This window comes from Peromyscus eremicus, chromosome 3 (genome assembly GCF_949786415.1).
Source record: "Peromyscus eremicus chromosome 3, PerEre_H2_v1, whole genome shotgun sequence".
Lineage (NCBI taxonomy): Eukaryota > Metazoa > Chordata > Mammalia > Rodentia > Cricetidae > Peromyscus > Peromyscus eremicus.
In genome coordinates this window covers 143,206,552-143,225,918 of record NC_081418.1, presented here as the reverse complement: position 1 = coordinate 143,225,918, position 19,367 = coordinate 143,206,552, and the positions used below count along the sequence as shown (strand labels likewise).

The following is a 19,367-nucleotide window of genomic DNA, read 5'->3' as shown; positions in this document are numbered from 1 at the left end:
TGTCATGACTGTAGAATCAAAGCTCGTAGCTGCAGAGCCATCAAAAGTTCACAGGGCACGATGTAAGGACCTGGTCAGGAGTCACGGAAACTCTCTCCCTCGCTCTCTGTGATAGAAACGTCTTCTCATGACCACTTAACAGAGGTAGAGGGTCTAGGAGATGGAAGGATGAACATTCTGGATAACTAGCCCCATCATAACTTCCAGTGTTGCTCACTGCTGTCTAGAGAAGGAACCATAATACAGGCAGAGGGGAAACAGTGGTGAGGGACCCTCAGGACCTCAGAGGTAGGCCATCCAGACACACCAGGCTGACCAAATCGGATGAGTTTCAAGAGGACAAGGATGGAATCCCTGAAGCTTGGGCATATCTCAAGAATAATTTTGTTACAACACTGAACACACACACACACACACATACACAGACACACACACACACACACACACACACACACACACACACATACACACACACACATGGCCTAATGCAAAACAACATATATCCTTGCTTGTAGGCCATTGGATTTCCCAGCAAGGGTTTATAAATTAGAGGTACAAAAAAAAAAACAAAACAAAAAAAAAAAACCTGCTATAAGATTCACATTTCCAAACTATCCACACAGAGTTCCCAGGAGGAGGGGTTAGTGCAGGGATGGGAGGGTCGTGAGATATTGCAGCTAAGCAGATCATGCTGTGTGATCACACAGCTCCAGCAGGCTGCCAGAGGGCAGTGATCCCCAAGTGCTGCATGACCCTGAAGTCGTCACCTCTCCAGAGAACTGACAGGAGGGACAGGAGCCGCTCTGCATGGTTCTTCTGAATCTGGATTCCACTGCACTAGATCTGTGGGAAAATGACCATTATTACCCCCTTTACATGGGATTTCCAAAGAAATGGGAAACCTAACATCAGGACGTTTCACTTCCCAGTCCTCCAGTTTAGCTCCACCAGTTTATGAGCCCCAAGGACTTGTGTCCTTCCAGTGACTAGCTCTTCAACTTCAAACTTGGCCCAAGTACTTTTTAGGGAAAAGGGCTGGCATTTTTAGCAAGATAACTGCTAGGTTCTGTAGGTTCTGTAAACCATATCTGCATGGATATTAACATCATTGGTCCCTACCCAGAAAATGCCAGAAACATCTACCCCCTCCAGTCATTGGGATGTTTTAAAAACCACAATCCTACATTTCTAAATGCCTGACAACCTGAGTTCAATCCCCAGGACCCACACAGAGGAAAACTAACTTTGGCAGTTGTCCGCCAATCTCTACACATGTGTCAGGATCCATGTGGGCCCACACACATAAATGTAATAAAATTCTTTTTAATTAAAAATTAACCAAGCATCCCAGAAGCCAGTCACCTGGTAGGGAGAATCAACAAACTTGATCCTAGAGAGGAATCTTCTCAGCTCCCCACGGCCAATTTTAGGGGTGATCTCCTCCAGCTGGACCATCTGGCCTTCCATGAGTGCCCAGCGCAGGCTAAGCTTGCTGATCACCAGAGAGGTGGGGTGTCCATCAGGGCTCATCCCTGTCGTCCTAGTGACATAAAAGGCATCTTTCCAGATGTCGTTGATTCCAACTGAGGAAAGACAATGACAAGAAGCAGTTCACAACAAAGAAATCAGCAGCATGCTCATCATCTCTTGGATCCAGATTACAGGCACAAGGTCCTGGTCATTAAAATAGGAATTAGAGACTTAGAGGCCGGCCCCCAGCTCCCAGCTCCCATCTTGCCCCGGACTTCCCTTCTGAAGCACAGCACAGCACAGCACAGAGAGCTCCCATCTGGACAAGAGAGAAAGACTTCCTGAATCTGTCAGCTCTGTCTGAACCAAGTGTGCGGATAAGGCCAAGAACGAACCACAAGGAGATGGGCAGACGTCAAGGCAGAAACACATACAACAAAATGAATAGCAATACACCATCACCAGGCCCTAGCCCTCCTCCAACACCTAGACCTGAACATCAGAAATTGGAAGAAGCAGAAGAAAATAGCCTTATGAATGTCATCATGAAGAAGCTAGAGGCTTGTGTAGAGGAAAAGACAAAAAAATGTGAAGAACGCTGTAAACAACTAGAGGAAAGGGCAAACAAATTAGAAGAAATCAAAAAAGTCCTGGAAGAGAACAATAAAATACTGAAAGAAAATCAAGAAAAATCAATGAATCAAATGAAGGAAACAGTCCAAGACCTGAAAAGGGAAATAGAAAAAATGAAGAAGACACAAACAGAGGGAATGCTGGAAATAGAAAATCTGAGAAAACGATTGGGAACTTCAGATGCAAGTATAATCAACAGAATGCAAGAGATGGAAGAGAGAATCTCTAGCGTTGAAGATACAATAGAAGAAATAGATTCATCAGTCAAAGAAAACACTAAAGTCAACAAAGTCATGAAAATAGGAATTAACAGCGGTTGTCTAAAAGGGGCATGAGAATCCTCTTTTTCTCCCATACACTACTCGGCAGGCTCACTGGAGCTCCCTGTAATATGCTGCACTATGAGCTTCAGCCAGTTTTCCTCCAACACATCGGTTTCAGCTCACCCTGCCTCCTCTTTTCCTCTGCCCAGGGTTTTAGGGAACTGGGCCGCTTGACTCTTTAGGTCATGTAGATGACCAGAGACAAGTATTGGCCTAGCTTGGTAAGCAGCCTGGAACTGGTTCTGTAGCCAAGGACGAGTCTTTGATGGAAGTGCCATCTTAATTAGTCTTAACAATAAAAACCCAGAGTCAGATATTGAAGGTGAAAGCTGAAAGATCAGAGAAGCAGAGCAGCAGCCACCAGAGACTTCTTACCTCTATGAAATCTCAGACTGAATGAGGAGTCCTGTTGCTACGAATCCTCAGACTGAATGAGCGGGAGATCCTGTCTCCACCCGCCTTATATTCCTGTCTCCACCTCCCTAGTGCTGGGACTAAAGGCTGAGTCTCCCAAGTTCTGGGATTAAAGGCATGCACCACCACCTCCTGGCTCTGTTTCTCTTTTAGAGAACTCCTGATCTTCCTGCTTCCTTGCTTCCTCGTCCTAAGTGCTGGGTGTACTACCACTGTCTGGACTCTGTGGTTAACTAGTGGCTAGCTCCACCCTCTGATCTCCAGGCAAGCTTTATTTGTCAGAACACAAACAAAATATACAACATTTGACTCTCCTGCCTCTACCTCCCCAGGGCCTCGTGCATGCTAGGCAGATACTCTGCCAACTGAGCTACATCTCCAGCCCATGAGATTCTTATTTACTTTACCATTATTTAATGTTCCCTGAATAATGTTTTATGCAAATGCTGCAAAACACTTCATTATATCTCTTACATGGTTTTATAAGCAGATACTCCCCACTCCCCCAACCCCTCCCAAACCCCCTCACCCTCCCACCCCACCCCCCACCCCCTGCCGCCGCCGCCGCAGCCTCAATTCCCCAATCAGTTGACAGCCTGGAAGTTCCAGATCAGCTTTTCTCCCCCCGTGAAGCCCATGACACAGAGCCACAGCACCACTTCAACTCAAGGCAAAGAGCTGTAAGGAGCAAGTCCACAGAGGCGAGAGTGTGGAAAGGCATGAAGGAGCTTGGTGTGAGGGTACACACCTGTAATCATTTGGGAGGGAAAGGCAGGAGGGTAAGGTGTTCAAGGCCATCCTCAGCTACAGAGCCAGTTTGAGGTCAACCTGGGCTAGATGAGACCTTAATTGCCCCCTCCCTGGCTGAAAAAGAAAACGAGACAAGGGAGATGTGGCTAGCCTAGTCTCCGCCCAGCTGAGACTAGCTAAGACTAGCAAACGGCAGTGGCTGGGTTTCCAGGCTCTGGGTTGCTGAATGAGGTTTCTCTAATATATGCCTTCAAGTTTGCTTTAGAGGATCACTTAGACACACAGTGGAGCAGAATATTTCCAAATGGTTATGGGTAATTTTTCTCCTTTGGTCTTTCTGTTGACTCCAATTTGTATGTTTAATATTCACATAAGTAATCACTAAATCAATGCCCTGAAAGAAACATTTCCATTACATCCCACACAGTTAACTTACAACCCTAAGCCCCTAAAGGTAGCTGGCACACAGCTGAGGCTCCATCATCACCCCTGGAGCTCTCCTGGGGTGAGATGGGTGTGCTCAGCTTTCAGCACATTCAGAGAATATGCACTCTTGCACTAGAAACCTGGCACTATAACCCGGAGGAAACTCTCCAGCAATGCCCCTGGTTCCAGGGACACCAAGGAAAATTACTACTGTCTCTTGAAAAAGCCCTTATCCTTCCCTTGGTGGGCAACGTTTTCACACAGTCAAGATACACTCTCTGATGTCATGGGGACTCACCCTCCGAAGCTGTCACTATGCCAGTGGTGTTGGTCAGGTCCAGGAGGATAGACGGGAAGGTTGGATGCAGGAGGTAAAGGTGGTAAAGGCCAGGAGACTCGGCTCCTGGGGGGTCATCCTGGCAACGGTCACAGAAAAAGAGCACGGTGACTACATTCCACATGACACCGTGAGGGAAAGGGAGCACAGCAGAAGGTTCCAGTCAGCCCACTCCTGATCCCAACTACGGGGACGTGAGTTCAAAACACAGATTCACCCCTAACTCCAAACCACTATCTATAGTCAAAAATATAAGGGAGAAAGAGAAGGAAGGAAGGGGAGAGCGAAAGAGGGGAAGAGGGGATACTTGCAAATGTTTGCAGAAAGGGAGAAGCAGGGAAGGGAAGCAGGAGGGGGAGGAGAAGCATGTCTGTGGAGACCTCTCCTCCACCTGCGGCAGAGCTGGGCTGGGACTCTCATTCATCCTTACAGCAAGTAAGGCTGTGTAGAGAGAAAGGCCATTTCTGAACCGTGGCCAAATACATTTCCTTCCATTGGATGTCAAAACCAACTGCGAGGGGCCGGGACGTAACTCCATGGTAGTGCTCGCCTAGCATGTATAAAGCCCCGGGTTTGATGCCGACGGCTGGCATCAGGCTGAACATAGAAAAACCTATCAGTTCCCAGAGAAACAGACCTTTTGACTAGACAGAAGAAAATCACCAATTACAAATAAAAACTGCTGAGGTCTGAGAATTGAGTCTCCGAACCCCTGCAGCAGGAGAAACACCCACAAGGGGGCTTTATCAACATGCCTTCTGAGTGGGGATGGACTGTGGTAGCCCACGTGTGGCATCCACACACTTGTTAAAGTACAGACTGCTGGCCCCACCTCCCAGGACTCAGTATGAGCAGCAGCCCTTCTGTGAGGAGAAGCAGGAACAGTCTTGCACCCTCACTCCCACCGTGAGCCAGCCCTTAAGGCAGAGGAGACCATTTCCACAGGCCAGTGTTTGGAGGGACAGACCTTAGGCTCAACTAACATGCCATGGAAATGACTTTCCTCACCGCCTACAGAACAGAGCCCAGAGTTCTTAGCATCAAAGTCAAAGCTTTTCAAGCCAGGTGTTACGACACCAGCACTCGGGAGACAGACAGGTGAGTTCAAGGCCAGCCTGGTCTACTCAGTGAGTTCCAGAACAGCCAGGGCTATGTAGAGAGATCCCATCTCAAAAAATAAAAACAGAACAAACAAAGGAACTCAAGTTCCTCACTTTTCTACGCTCTGACTGCACTCATTTGCTGCCTTCCCCATGGCATTCTCAATCCATTCATGCTTCCTTCCGGTTCCTTAAAAAGCCACTGCCAATCATGTTATTTCCTCCTCGGACTGCTTACCAGGCTCTCTCCCGCTCTTCTGCACATCAACTACTTCCCACCCTCAGCCATAACTTGCATCCAAGCTCTTTCATGGAACACTCCCTAATCGCCCCAGGCAAAATCAGTATCTCCCTTCTTTTGTGCACCTACCCAGTTTTATTTATTTTGTGTACGTGTGCATACGTGCATGGGCACATGAGCCACCGTGTACATGTATAGGTCGAAGGACAACTGGCTGGGAGTGAGGGGTTGATGTCAGTTTTCCCCTCCCACCATGCGGGTCCCAAGGAGCAAACTCAGGTTGTCAACCTTGGTAGCAAGCAACTCACAGGCCATCTTACCTTGCCAGCCCCACCTACAGTTCTCATGTGCACCTCCCTGTTAGTAAGTCACCCTTGGGGCTACCCACAGAAGCCCATTTTGAAAGCCATCTGGTCCAATCTCTGCATTACTCTATGAGGAAACCAGGATCAAGGGCATGGCAGAGCTAGAACCATAACCCAGAGCTCAGGGAAATCTGGTCATCAAAATGAGGGGCTAGATAGCATCTCTGTGAGTAAAAACAGGAGGCTAAACACAAAACAAAGCAAAACCAGAAGGCTCCGAAGAGTAACTTGTTGGGAGGGCCTGGTTGACAAACTCAGAATCGTGTGTCCACCATGCTTCCCCATCCCTGGGTCACTTGCCTTCTCCAGAGGTTCAGAGCTATGTCCTGATATGTTCAAATCCCCACAGAGGGAATTCCATCATCTGGCACACAGCAAGTGAGGCATAGTGTACTTCACTGGTCTAAGTTGGCCATGCTTACCACTGAGGCCTGGCGCCTATTCTAGGGAGCAACCCTGCCTCACAAGTCCCGGCCTCACCTACCCCACCCAGATACTTCAGAGTGACACAAGAACAGTACATCAGCCTTCAAGGTGTCAGGACTCCTTTCCATGACCCCCACTGACCCTTCAGCTTCAGCCTCTTCAGCATCTGGCTCCCAGAGTTCTCTCTACCCTCTCATGCTCTCTGCTACCTAAGTTTACTTGTGTTAGAGCCTGCCCAACCAGGCCAATCATCATGATCTCTCCTCTTCCACAGCAACATATTGGCCTGTGGCTTTGAACATGGTGTCTCGAGGGATTTTCTCATCCGGCCCCCTCACTGTTGGTCGCTCACATTGTTGATGGAAAGGCAAACGGGTAGCCCAGCTCAGGAGCACAAATCTGTTTCCACTCAATCCCTTAGAAGGTGACTGATCAGAAAACACCCTGGGAACCACATCAGCCCCGTAGAGCTGCAGCCATGTCTATGTGACAGAGAAGGGGACAGCTCCACCCCCACCCTCAACCCCTCCATCCTGCTCTCACTCACAGAATTGAGAGAAGCAGCAGTCAGCGCTTCTGCCCAGAAGAGGAACACAGACTTCTGGTCTGAAGTAATTGCAGAAGTGGTTGGTGTTTCCTTCATGTGACACGGGACACTGTGACTCCAGACGATGGAGCCAGAGCCACCGTCCACCACCATCATCTGCAAATGAGAAGGCGAAGAGGATAGCCAGTCGTTAGGAGAGAAAACACACAGAAACAAAAAGTAAGAAAACCATCCCAGGTAGCAGATATTCATCCTCCTCCGTGTTTGTGAGGCCCTGAGCTCCAACACCCGACACTCAGAACCAGCAGATGCCCAGTCCCGCATAGAAAGGGCAAGCGTTTGCGTGTAGCTACACACATTCTCACGAACACTTAAATCACTCTCTAGGTTATCTACAATACCTATCGCAATGCAATAACTATATCAATAGTTGTTGCTGTGCTATTTAAGGAACAGTAAGAAAAAAGTCTGTCAGTGTTACAGTTTTTTAGCCTATTTTCAGCCCATGGTTGGTTAGCTTTGATGGCCAACAAAAAATCTAGGCCAATTATTTTTTAAAAATTAAAACTCTATAATTCTGCCTTTAAGATTAAATGAATGAAAATAGTCTATCAAAGTATTACATCCTCATAACACACAGTCTTACAGGAAAACCAAAATGTGGAGCCCGTGGTTCAGCATCCCTGAACGTGCTGTAGCATTTCCATTTCTGAGCTCTGGTCTTAGTGTTCCTGACCTGGTATTCTTTTCCAGTCACATAAATTCAACCTTGACGGCCCTACCCATAGTTCCTTCCTTTATCAAAAGCCTTCCATAACATCAGCCAACGCTGAGAGCAGCCTCCTCCGAAACCTTATTTTGCCTGTACTGAAATGTGATGCTCATTTATACCCACCTTTCCCCACCCAGCTTTGTAGGATGGTTCCTCCCACCTAACTTAAGTACAGGCTCCAGAAAGAACATAACATTAGTCTAGGAAAGCGGCAGATTATAGCGATGAGCTGTGAGCTTCCCCTGTATTCACTCACTAGACTGGCGGTCTCAAGGGAGGCTCTTACCCTCCCCCGTGTCTCACCCAGGGCTGGACCCAGAGCCCATTCTTTCTATATGTTCTGATTGATTGGAGGCCCATGGTTTACCTTCTTCATCCCAACTCCATCCTGTGTCTGCAGAAGGAAGTCCAATGTCTGGTCATCAGTGAAATACCCAGGAGTGGGCTGGCTGCAAACAGACACGGAAGCAATAAACAGCACATATGAAAAAGGAACAGGCGCCCCCTCCCCCGCTTCCCTTGCACCAGCCAGGGGTAACAAGCCATTGTCCTAGGGACTTTGTCAAATGGGAAAGCTGCTCAGAACAGCAGCCATGCTGAAGGGTACTCTGCAAACCTGCGCAGGCCTTGCAGGCTCAATTTCCAGAGCGGCGTAAGATCTTGTCCCCGAAGCAGGACCAGGCCTTGTCTGGTTGTGATCAAGAGGCTGCTGCAGTTGGCATCCGGGGCCTTCACCAACTGGAGAAGCTCAACCCCATCACTATATTGAACAAAACCCCAACAGTTAGTCTCTGCTGTGGCTGAGAGTCCCACAGTCATTTATTTTTGACATTTATTCCCATTGTGTGCCTGCTTGCATATACAGTCGTCCCTTAGTGGGAACCAGGGCCAGGACCTGCTGCAGATACCAAATTCACACGTTCATCACCCCTACGCAGAATGATCCAGTGTCTCCATACAACCTATATCCTCCTATGTAGTGTAAACCACCTCTAGATTAGTTATGACTCTGAGGACAATGTAAATAGTCGCCGTGCTCCATGCATTAGGGAACAGTGACAAGAAAACCAGTCTGTATGTTGGGTACAGACACAATTTTTTCCAAATATTTTCAGTTAGGAGGGGGGTGAATCCACAAATGTGGACGCCCCAGGATGTGTACCCCACTCTACTCTTGTATCCATTTCCCACCATTGTCTTGTCAAGTGGGGCACTTTGTCATTCCTATTGAATCTCATTCTCTTATCTCCAGAAAGTTCCATGCACATTCAAAGAGAGCTCACAAAGCAAAGCTGTGGTGTGATACCTCTCTGCCTGTGCCCTCTGGGGACAGTAACAGAGGCAAGGATAATGGCACAGAGGACAGAGATGGGAGCAGGTGGCCTGAAACTGTCACTACACTTGGACACTAACTCTTGGCATTTACTTCATCAAATTATTTCTTTTTCTCCACTGCTGGAATCACTCCATCAAATTCACTGAAACATAATACCCGAGATTCTGACAGGAAAGAATAATACAATTATTACCCAAGCCGAGAGCTATGTAGGTAAAATATGCGGATCATTTCATATGACAACCACATGCTTTAGTTGAGAAGTAAATAAAAGTTAAAAAACAAAACAAGATTTCATGCCTCCTATTCTTGCTTCTGACAAAATGATTCTTCAACTGGGAGAAAAATACAGGAAAGAGTAGGTCAAAGCTTTCATAGAGCTTCACAATCATTTTATAAATATATCCCCTTAGAGGTTCTAATTTAGACCCTTAAGTTAATATCCATCCTTGTAATCCAGTTATGAAGTACACCCTGGTCATTGATACATAGACCCAACATTCCACGACCAAGAGAAGAGAATTTCTTACTGTGTTAAGCAGATCAGGAAGGAGTTGATATTTCAAGGTTAGCTCCACCTTCCCCAAACCTTAGTCACTAGTCCCCACCCTTAGTCACTAGTCAACCCAAACTCAGAGACTCCATGGTGCATGAGTCTCCAGAAGACCTCCCTATGGCCAAAGACAGAGCTCAGCCATACCTGTAAACATCGATGAGCTCGGAAAGGTTGACAGATCTGCGCTTCTCCCATTCCGGCTCTTCTATCTGCAGAGAGGGTGGCGAGCTGTCTCGATTTTGGGCCTGAACAAAAATGTCCCGCAGGGCCACAGCTTGTATATTTCCTAGTGCCACAGGAAGAGTCAACACTGAGAAGCTGGGTTTAAAAGAACTACCCAGCCTATCCCAGGGTGGGGTGGGGTTCTAGGCAGGAGAAACAGAGCAGGTCACATGGGTCCAATAGAGCCCACTCCAGCTGGTCCCATTTGGAGTGGTGGGGAAGTGACCAAGCCCATGCAGGGCAGTCCCCTCTCCAGAAAAGGCATCAAGGGAAAGCAGTTAGTGACCTGCAACAGGTAAGAGGCCCTATAACAGGGGATGGACAGAGCCAACACCAGCTGTTAATATTCTGATCCGCCCCTTCAAATCCCACCTTGGCACCGCCCTGCGTCCTGACATAAAAGCCTCATTCTAAGGAAAAACTCCTCCCCTTCCTCTTTCTCTCTTCCACTTTTCTCCCATGAGGTGTGCACCTTAGACATCTCTCTCTCTCTCTCTCTCTTCTCTCTCTCTCTCTCTCTCTCTCTCTCTCTCCTTCTCTCTGTCTCTTTCCTATCTTTCTCTTCATCTCTCTATTATAATAAACTCTCTAAATGGATGCAGCATCTGGGTTGTGAATTACTGACTACCACCGTCATCACGCTCTCATGGTGTGCATCTGCCCAGCCTGCCACTGCATCTGTCCAGCAGGTTTCCCTGCATGTGAGGGATACCCTCAGGGTCCCCCCTGCCCCCCACCCCATGCAATAATACGTAACATTGCTGCCCAACATCGCCAGGCAATCCCACTGCTTTCTCCTGCCCGCGGCAGTCTGAGGAGCTCTGGGATCCTGTACGATCCACCATTTTTCAGGCTGGAGCACCACCGGGGACTCTTCACCCTACCAGATCATCCTTCCTTCCCTTCTGGCATTTTCCCACAAGTGAGGATTCATCTTGTTTTGCTCGCTGGTACCACATGTCTTTTGGGCTCTAAGCCCCTCAGCCCCGTCCCTATGTGACAGCACATGGAGATGGCTTGTGCCCACTCCTCACTGACTCTCTGGGATGCTGGAGGTCAGATTTGTCTCATTTTGCTTTCTGGTACCACATGTCTTTTGGGCTGATAGCCCTTTGACCCCTGCCCCTGTCGATGGCATATGGAAACGGCCTGTACCTCTCAATAGTTGGCCCTTGCTGACCCTCTGGGATGCCGGAGGTCAGTCCTCTGGGCCTTATACCTCATTGTGGAAAAATGCACTATGACACCCCTCCCTCACCACGGCCACTGATCCACGGCTTGGGTTCATTCCCCTGAGGCTGCTCTCCTGCCCGGCTGCACTGCTACTTCTCGGTCTTTCTTTCACAAAGTCTATTTCCTATGTGCAAATGGAAATGAATGATTGCTATGGCCATCTATATTTCTTTCTGACTGCCTTTTAAATGTTTCAGTTGATCTGTTTCTTATCTGCTCAATTTATTTTCAAAAAAAAAAAAACCACTCACACAAACATGTGGTCAAGCGCCATATTTGATAGGGGCAACACGTGATCAGGCAGCACCATCTTGAATAAGGGCAACCACGTGGTCTAGCTGCCATCTTGACTAAGGTCAAAACAGGCAGGTCATATGACCTTGCCACTATCTTTACTAAAGGCATCATGGGTAGAGCTCAGGCCGTTGGTATGGAGGGAAGTTAGGGAATCACCTCCCGCCATGCATTGGTTCACCATTGTTTTAAGGGCCGAGGAAGTCCTTTTTCTTGGCATGGCGTTCCCCAGTTGCCTCTTTCAGGCTCCAGCCATCTAGGCGAGGCAGAAGTCCAGTCAAGGCCTGCTGTTCATTCCTCCACAGCTGCTCATGTGGGCAAGGCCCAGAGACATATATGATCCCCTCTGGGGCATCAGCAGAACCACATGCAGGTACCCTCATGCAATAATTCATAACACCAGCAACCCCCGTGTGTGTTCGCCCTACCTCAAGGGAAGCCTAGCCACTGGCATCAGGGGAGCAGAAGCCAAAATCAGTCTTGCTTCTTTTTTTTTTTTTTTTTTTTTCTTTTTTGGTTTTTCGAGACAGGGATTCTCTGTGTAGCTTTGGAGCCTGTCCTGGAACTCACTCTGTAGCCTAGGCTGGCCTCGAATTCACAGAGATCCGCCTGTCTCTGCCTCCCGAGTGCTGGGATTAAAGGCGTGCGCCACCACTGCCGGCCGCCACCACCGCCCGGCCAGTCTTGCTTCTTACCAAAGCCGAACAGGATGTAGACAGCCCCACTGGTGGTGATGTAAACCTGGGGACCAATCAGGTTCCCCACTCCCACGATGTTGTACTTCACAGGTCGGCCCACAGGACTCCCCGTCCGGCCAGATACCAGCAGGAAACACAGATCCGGCTGAAGAAATAAAAGACGGGAACGTGTCAATAGAAGCCTTTCATTTCCTAATGCCTCATGAGCTAGGGGCTCAGAAACACTTCCCATGGCTGGAAAGCACAAAGTCAAACTTACTTGCTTACCTGCCCTGGGAACAAGAAACCGGACAAATGTATACTCTCTGACTAGATATGTGTGAAGAACATCTTTAGGATTCCTCAGGTGATGGAACACCATAGTTACTGACTGTATCATCTCCCAAGGCCGAGAGCTAAATAAAAGATGCTGATGCAGGGAGGGTTCACAAGAGCCAGGATCTACCAGAGACCCTGATGGCCAGCGTGGCAGGGGTTAGAATCACCAGGAAAACACATCTGGGTGTGTCTCTTCTGGGTGTTTCCAGAAAGGTTTAACCAAGTAGAAGACCAACCCTGGATGTGGGCAGCTTCATCCTATCTGCTTGGCGCATTGACTGAATAAGAATAAGAAGTCACAGGCTACAGAAATGGTTCAGCTATTCTAAGTGCTTGTGGCTCAATTATGAGAACCAGTGTTTGGATCCCAAGACATATGTCCAGCAGCTAACAAATCTCTGTAACTGGCTCCAAGGGATCAGAAATCATCTCCTGCCCCCCAGGGTACCCACAGACACACATACGTGCACACACACTCATAGAGACATACATATAAACACATGCACACACATAAATAAAGTGACAATTTAATAAGGAATAGAACTGAGCATAAGCCTTCATCTCTTTCTGCTTCCTGGCTGTGGGTGAGAGGTGGCGGCCAGCTGCCTGAAGCTCCTCCCACCGTGCCCCTTCATACTGTAAGACACAGTAAAACCTTCCTCCCTTAAGTTGCGTTTGCCAGGGGTTTGACCACAGTAAAGGGAAAGTGACGAACACACTGGGGCATCAGTGTGTCAGCCCATAGAATTCTCCATCATAGCATCAGATGTCCAGCCTGGCCATGGCCACCGCCAACGTCACAATCAAGATTCACTTTCCTGTGAACGGCCAGTGAGTAAATATCGTAGGCTTTCCCAGTTACATGGTCTCCATAGAAACTACTCTCTGTTGTTAGTCTAGCACGAAATCTGTCACAGGCAACACAGGAAATGACTACGCTCCAACAAAAGTTTTTGAGAAAACAAACAGTGGGAGGAATTAACTCATGGCCACGGTTTATTAGCCCCAGATCTAGAAGATTTTCTTTTTCTTTTTTCATTTATTTCTATTTTATTTACATATGCGTATCTGTCTGTTGAGTATATGCTATAAGTGAGCAGGTGCCCTTGGAGGCCAGAAGAGGGTGTCAGAGCTCCTTGAGCAGAAGTTACAGGCAGCTGTGAGTGACATGTGTACTAGGAGCCCAACTCCAGTCCTCTGAAAGAGCAGCAAATACTCCTGAGTCACCTCCCCAGCCCCTTCAAAAGTTTCTGACAAGGTTTATCATTACAAACGCTTATAGAGAAGACAGAAGGGTGTGATTTGATTTGAAAAACAAAGTGGAGTTTTTAGAGGAAAACCATAGCACTCTGCTATTATGTATTCTAAAACACTCTTGTCAAAGACTAGATGAATAGAATAAATGTACTGCAAAGCTGAGAAGAAGAGCTGACACACTATAAAACAAACCTAATGCTCTAAAAGGCCAGAATCAAAATTGTAAGAGAAAAGTGTTTTACTAATCAATTGATTAATTAAAAGGTATGAATGCTTTTACTGATTATAAGCAAGGGGAAAAGCTTAGAAAGTCTTCAGCTACAAATATAGAAATCAAGTTTGCATTAAAAGAAGTAAGAAGATGGACATGCAAAACAAAACTAAATATCTGGGTGTGGGAAGCAGAATCAAAGGGATTGCTACAAGTTCCAGGCCAGCCTGGTCTACATAGTGAGTTGTAGGCCAGCCCAAGATCTATAGGGCTTGTCTTTCAAGGCAGGGTTTCTCTGTGAAGCCTTGGCTATGTTAGAACTCACTTTGTAGACTACGCTAGCCTTTAACTCAGAGATCCACCTGTCTCAGCCTCTGCCTCTGGAGTGCTGGGATTAAAGGCATGCACCACCACTACCCTGCTGAGACCCTGTCTTAAAAGAAGAAAAGATGTGTGGTGGTACACACCATTAATCCAGTATTCAGGAGGAAGGAGGGTAGATCGCTCTGAGTCAAAGGCCAGCTTACTCTACACAGAGAAACCCTGTTTCAAAACAAACAAAACAAAATACCTAGTGATGATGCAAGCTTTTAATTCCAGAACTCTGGAGGCAGAGGAAGGTAGAGCTCTGTGAGTTCAGGGCCAGCCAGGTCTACAGAGCAAGTTCCAGGACAGCCAGGGCTACACAGAGAAACCCTGTCTCAAAAAAAAAAAAAAAAAAAAAAAGGAGAAGCAGTAGTAATGGTATCTGCTCAGCTGGAACCTCCAGCTGGCCCTTGCATGATCCAGAAAGCCCAATTCCTATCTCTCTCTCTCCAAACCCTTCCCACTCAGAGAGTCTTCAAATAAAGGAAAGTCACTAAAAGCCCAGTTCCACATTCTTGGTGGTTACTTGAGCTTCCTCCCCAGAAGTTGCCAGCTGCCCAAGTCCCCACCTAAAGTGGTCAGCTTTTGACCATACTTGGGCACAAGCCCAGCTTGTGGCAGACATGTGTTATAGAATAATATTTTTGTACACTGTGAAGATGTGTCTTTGCCAAGGCACCTTCTGATTGGTTTAATAAAAGAGCTGACTGGCCAGTAGCTAGGCAGGAGGTATAGGCAGGACAGAAAAAAACAAAAGACACTGGGAAGAAGAAGAAGGGTGGAGTCTTGAGAGTCATGAGCAGATGCAGAGAGAAGCAAGTTGAACATGCCATGTTAAAAGAAAGTACCATCAGGTAGCAGAGGGTAGATAAGAAATCTGGGTTAATTTAAAAATGTAAGAGTTAGCTAGTAACAAGCCTAAGCTATCAGCTGAGCATCTGTAACTAATAATAAGACTCAGGCTGCTTATTTGAGAGTGGCTGCTGGGACACAGAGAAACTCTGCCTACTCATGGCATTCCAACGTGGGGCCAGAATTTCCACATAATCCCTAACAAAGCTTTAAAAAGGTTCTAAACATGCAAAAACAGAGCCAAAATGCAGCTTCCTGGTCTGGTATCTCTCATGCCAGCCACAAGACAAAGACATGTCTTCCAACGGCTGCCTACAGGAGGAGCCAGCCGCCAGCCGCCATGCACTACCACCATGCACTAAACTAAGCTACATCGGCAGCAGATGGCATAGCAGTTTAAGATTTGTCCCATGCGATCAAAAAACAGCACAGATGCTCAGTAAAGACAGATCCAGATGGAAAATAACCTCTAAATGGGTTACGGTGTGTTTAAAAATATAAACATTGGAAGAGTAAAGAGAAAGAGTAGAGATAGTCACAGATTAAAAAATAGTTTAAAAATAATAAAGTCCTTAAAAAAGGAATAGAGTAAAAAAATATAATAAGCCACATAAAGATGAGAAATACACAGAGAGTCTGAATTCTGTATGTTATTGTGTTGTCTTTAGATTTTCTGATTGCTGAGGAAGGAATGACAGTTGCTAAAATACATTGGATTGTAAAAACTGCTGGATCAAATCAACCTACATATTTTTAAAATGTCTTGACTTCAAAATGGAAGTCAAAAGATATGTTACTTTGGGAAAGAGGTTATGCTTTTATTTCCAAAGGATATGAGAGGCTGTGGATCTGTTCCAGGTTGATATGGAGCAGGTTTGATCAGGGAAGACTCCCTGAAAATCCTGGCTACAAACATAAAAAAGTAAACCTAAAAGAACTACAAGACATGTGATATATATTTTTACCTGCTCATACATTAATACAAAAAGTCATCTTTGGCTGACTCATGTACAATGCATAGTCTATACTTGTATTAATGCAGATATGTATGTGACCTTTAAAAGTTTATGTATTTTCACCGCGTGATGGTGGCACACACCTTTAATCCCAGCACTTGGGAGGCAGAGCCAGGTGAATTTCTATGAGTTGGAGGCCAGCCTGGTCTACAAAGTGAGTTCCAGGACAGGCTCCAAAGCTACACAGAGAAACCCTGTCTTGAAAAACCAAAAAAAAAAAAAAAAAAAAAAGTTTATGTACTTTCAAAGCAAGGGGACCAGACACCAATTCAAATGGATGGCCCAGGTGATCCAGCATCCAGAACAGCTTCACGGCTGCTGGCTGAGATGACCCAGCCTCACAGAACACTCCAGTCAGGACTTGACAATTATCCTGATTTTTCTCAAGATTCTCCCCAAAGATTCCAATGCCCCCAGACAACAAGAAGCAATTTAGAAAAAACACCCACATTCCCAAAGCATTAGTAATGGATGTTTGTTATCATTTGGGAGAGGGGGAGTTGGTTACAAGTTATTAGTCATAGTCAGGAAAAAAACTAAACAAAAGCGTTAAATTCAAAGATCTCTTTCTAAAGTAAAATGGGGGATATGATATAGAAATGATGAGATAAAAGAGTAAATTATTGAATCTACTTTAATACAAAAAGCCACTAATCTCAAAATATTAAAGTCCTTAAAAAAGGAATAGAGTAAAAAAAATATATAATAAGCCACATAAAGATGGGAAATATACAGAGGGTCTCGTCTTTAGATTTTTTCTTAAATTTGAATTTTCTTAAGTTTAATTATTTAGTCTTTAACTCCACCAAAAACCCCAGGAGGGTGAAATATTCCCTAATGACAGGGACATCTGGCTCCCTGGACAATCATTGAAAGTTCTATAATGTTGGGGTATCCAACTCTGGCCTACAGGCCTAGGACTTTAATATTTTGAGATTAACAGTTGTTTTTTGGGATTAAAGTAGATTCAATAATCTACCCTTTTATCTCATCATTTCTATATCATATCCCTCTATTTTACTTTAGAAAGAGATCTTTGAATTTAACTCTTTTGCGTAGTTTTTTTTCTGACTATGACTAAATCAAAACTTGGATTTTGGTTTATTGATACAAATCTAAAGTTAATTTTGTTATACTTTATTATGTTTCTACTATTGTTTAGGGTATTATGTTTATGCAGCACATTTAAAAATGTAATACATAATTAAGAAATATAGATTAATAGTCATCTGTAATAGTCAAACTTATAGTCATGTTAGGTATGTTTTCAAGGTCATACACAGATGTATTTAGATAGATAGATGGTCTTCAAACACTTCAAAGACCTACAGAATATGACATTTAAGGTGTTAATAACCTAAGGTTTTTCATGACATGAGACATGTCTGCTCCTGACAGCACTAATTTGCTTCAAAAGATGGGCATTGAAGAAACTCTGTATGGAGTTTGTTTTCTTTATGGCAAAAGCTAGCCATTTGGACCAAGAATCTGCCCTTGCCTCAACTGTTAACAATATACTGTCCAAACTGGACCAGCAGGATGCACAAAAAAGCAACTGCCAAACTTTGACAAGACAAGGTAGGACAGTCCTTCAAAATTCCCTGTTTCTCAGAAATATCTGTCAGATATTCTAGGCCTGTAGGCCAGAGTTGGATAACCCAACATTATAGAATAACTTTCAGTGATTGTCCAGGAAGCAAAATGTCCCTGTCATTAGGGAATATTTTACCCTTCTGGGGTCTTTGATGGAGTTAAAGACTAAATAATTGAAGTTAAGGTTATGATAAAAAGTAAATTAGGGATAAAACTTTAAATTCACAAAGATAAGATACATAATAGATTATTTTTTTCCAATTTTGCCAAATACAAGTAGACTGGATATTGTAACTGTAATTCTTACTTGATAACTGTTGTTTTTTATAATTTTACTATGTTAAAGTTAAAACATTCTTTTTAAATTAGACAAAAAGGGGGAATGTTATAGAATAATCTTTCTGTACACTGTGAAGATGTATCTTTGCCAAGGCACCTTCTGATTGGTTTAATAAAAAAGCTGACCGGTCAGTAGCTAAGCAGGAGGTATAGGTGGGACAGAAAGACACAAAGGACATTGGGAAGAAGAAGGGCTGAGTCTTGAGAGTCATGAGCAGATGCAGAGAGAAGCAAGATGAACATGCCATGTTAAAAGAAAGTACCAGCCAGGTGGCAGTGGTGCACATCTTTAATTCCAGCACTCGGGAGGCAGAGCCAGGCGGATCTCTGTGAGTTCAAGGCCAGCCTGGTCTACAGAGCAAGATCCAGGACATGCACCAAAACTATACAGAGAAACCTTGTCTCAAAAAACCAAAATAAGTAAGTAAATAAATAAATAAAAATAAAAGAAAGTACCGCCATGTGGCAGAGAGTAGATAAGAAATATGGGTTAATTTAAAATATAAGAGTTAGCTAGTAACAAGCCTAAGCTATCGGCCAAGCATTTATAATTAATATTAAGTCTCTGTGTGGATATTTGGGAACTGGCTGGTGGGAAAGAAAAGTCCATCTACAGACACATCATTGTACCTTGCCTACATCCTATAGTCTCCCTGCTTTCATTTGTGGGTGTGGGCCATCTCTGGAATTGGAGAACCTGCCCGAGGGTTGCTTTGCTCAAATAAACCTGTTGTTATATTTTTTCAAATTGGTTTGATTGGCTTACTGTGTCAGTGGAGAAACCTATTATGGCGGGAGAGGCCAGAAAACCTATTAGTATCCTTGGGTTGAGATAACCATGAACAGAAAAAACTCTTTGCAGATGTGGATACTATATGTTAAAGGACATATGGACAGACTGGGATCAAGGGAAAAGGGACTCTCTGTCTGAGAGGACTGTATAAAAAACTGGATATTTAGCCTTTGGGGTAACCAGCTTAGTGGGACCAGGCTAACAGCCACTGGGTTTCCTAAACTAGGTGGAGACCAGATTCATCCAAGATGCCAGCCAAATGGCACTGAGGTGATAACAGTGAATGGAAGTCATTAGGATGAACATCTCTTCCAAAAAAAAAAAAAAAAAAAAAAAAACCAGCTCAGGGGTTAACAAGTAATGGGGCTCCTCCCACGGAGTGACATTCACATTAGCCTGAGTGCCTGAGGAGCATGTGTGACCATGGGTCTGGGCCCAGACTCACACTGATACACGGTGTGAAGACAGTAACTACAGGC

General features: G+C 45.3%; 1 protein-coding gene across 1 annotated transcript in view; it reads right to left on the bottom strand.

The window, feature by feature from the left end:
• Positions 1–582: 582 nt before the first annotated feature.
• The window catches only part of Fam234b (family with sequence similarity 234 member B), a 49,724-nt gene continuing 30,939 nt past the window's right edge, over positions 583–19,367 (bottom strand). Inside the window, exons 6-13 of the mRNA XM_059258710.1 lie at positions 12,141–12,288; positions 9,841–9,982; positions 8,421–8,564; positions 8,172–8,253; positions 7,033–7,188; positions 4,315–4,432; positions 1,363–1,583; positions 583–843 (exon numbers count right to left, since the gene is read on the bottom strand). Coding sequence (XP_059114693.1) covers positions 838–843; positions 1,363–1,583; positions 4,315–4,432; positions 7,033–7,188; positions 8,172–8,253; positions 8,421–8,564; positions 9,841–9,982; positions 12,141–12,288 — 1,017 coding nt within the window. The 3' untranslated portion in view covers positions 583–837. The remainder of the gene's footprint in view (positions 844–1,362; positions 1,584–4,314; positions 4,433–7,032; positions 7,189–8,171; positions 8,254–8,420; positions 8,565–9,840; positions 9,983–12,140; positions 12,289–19,367) is intronic.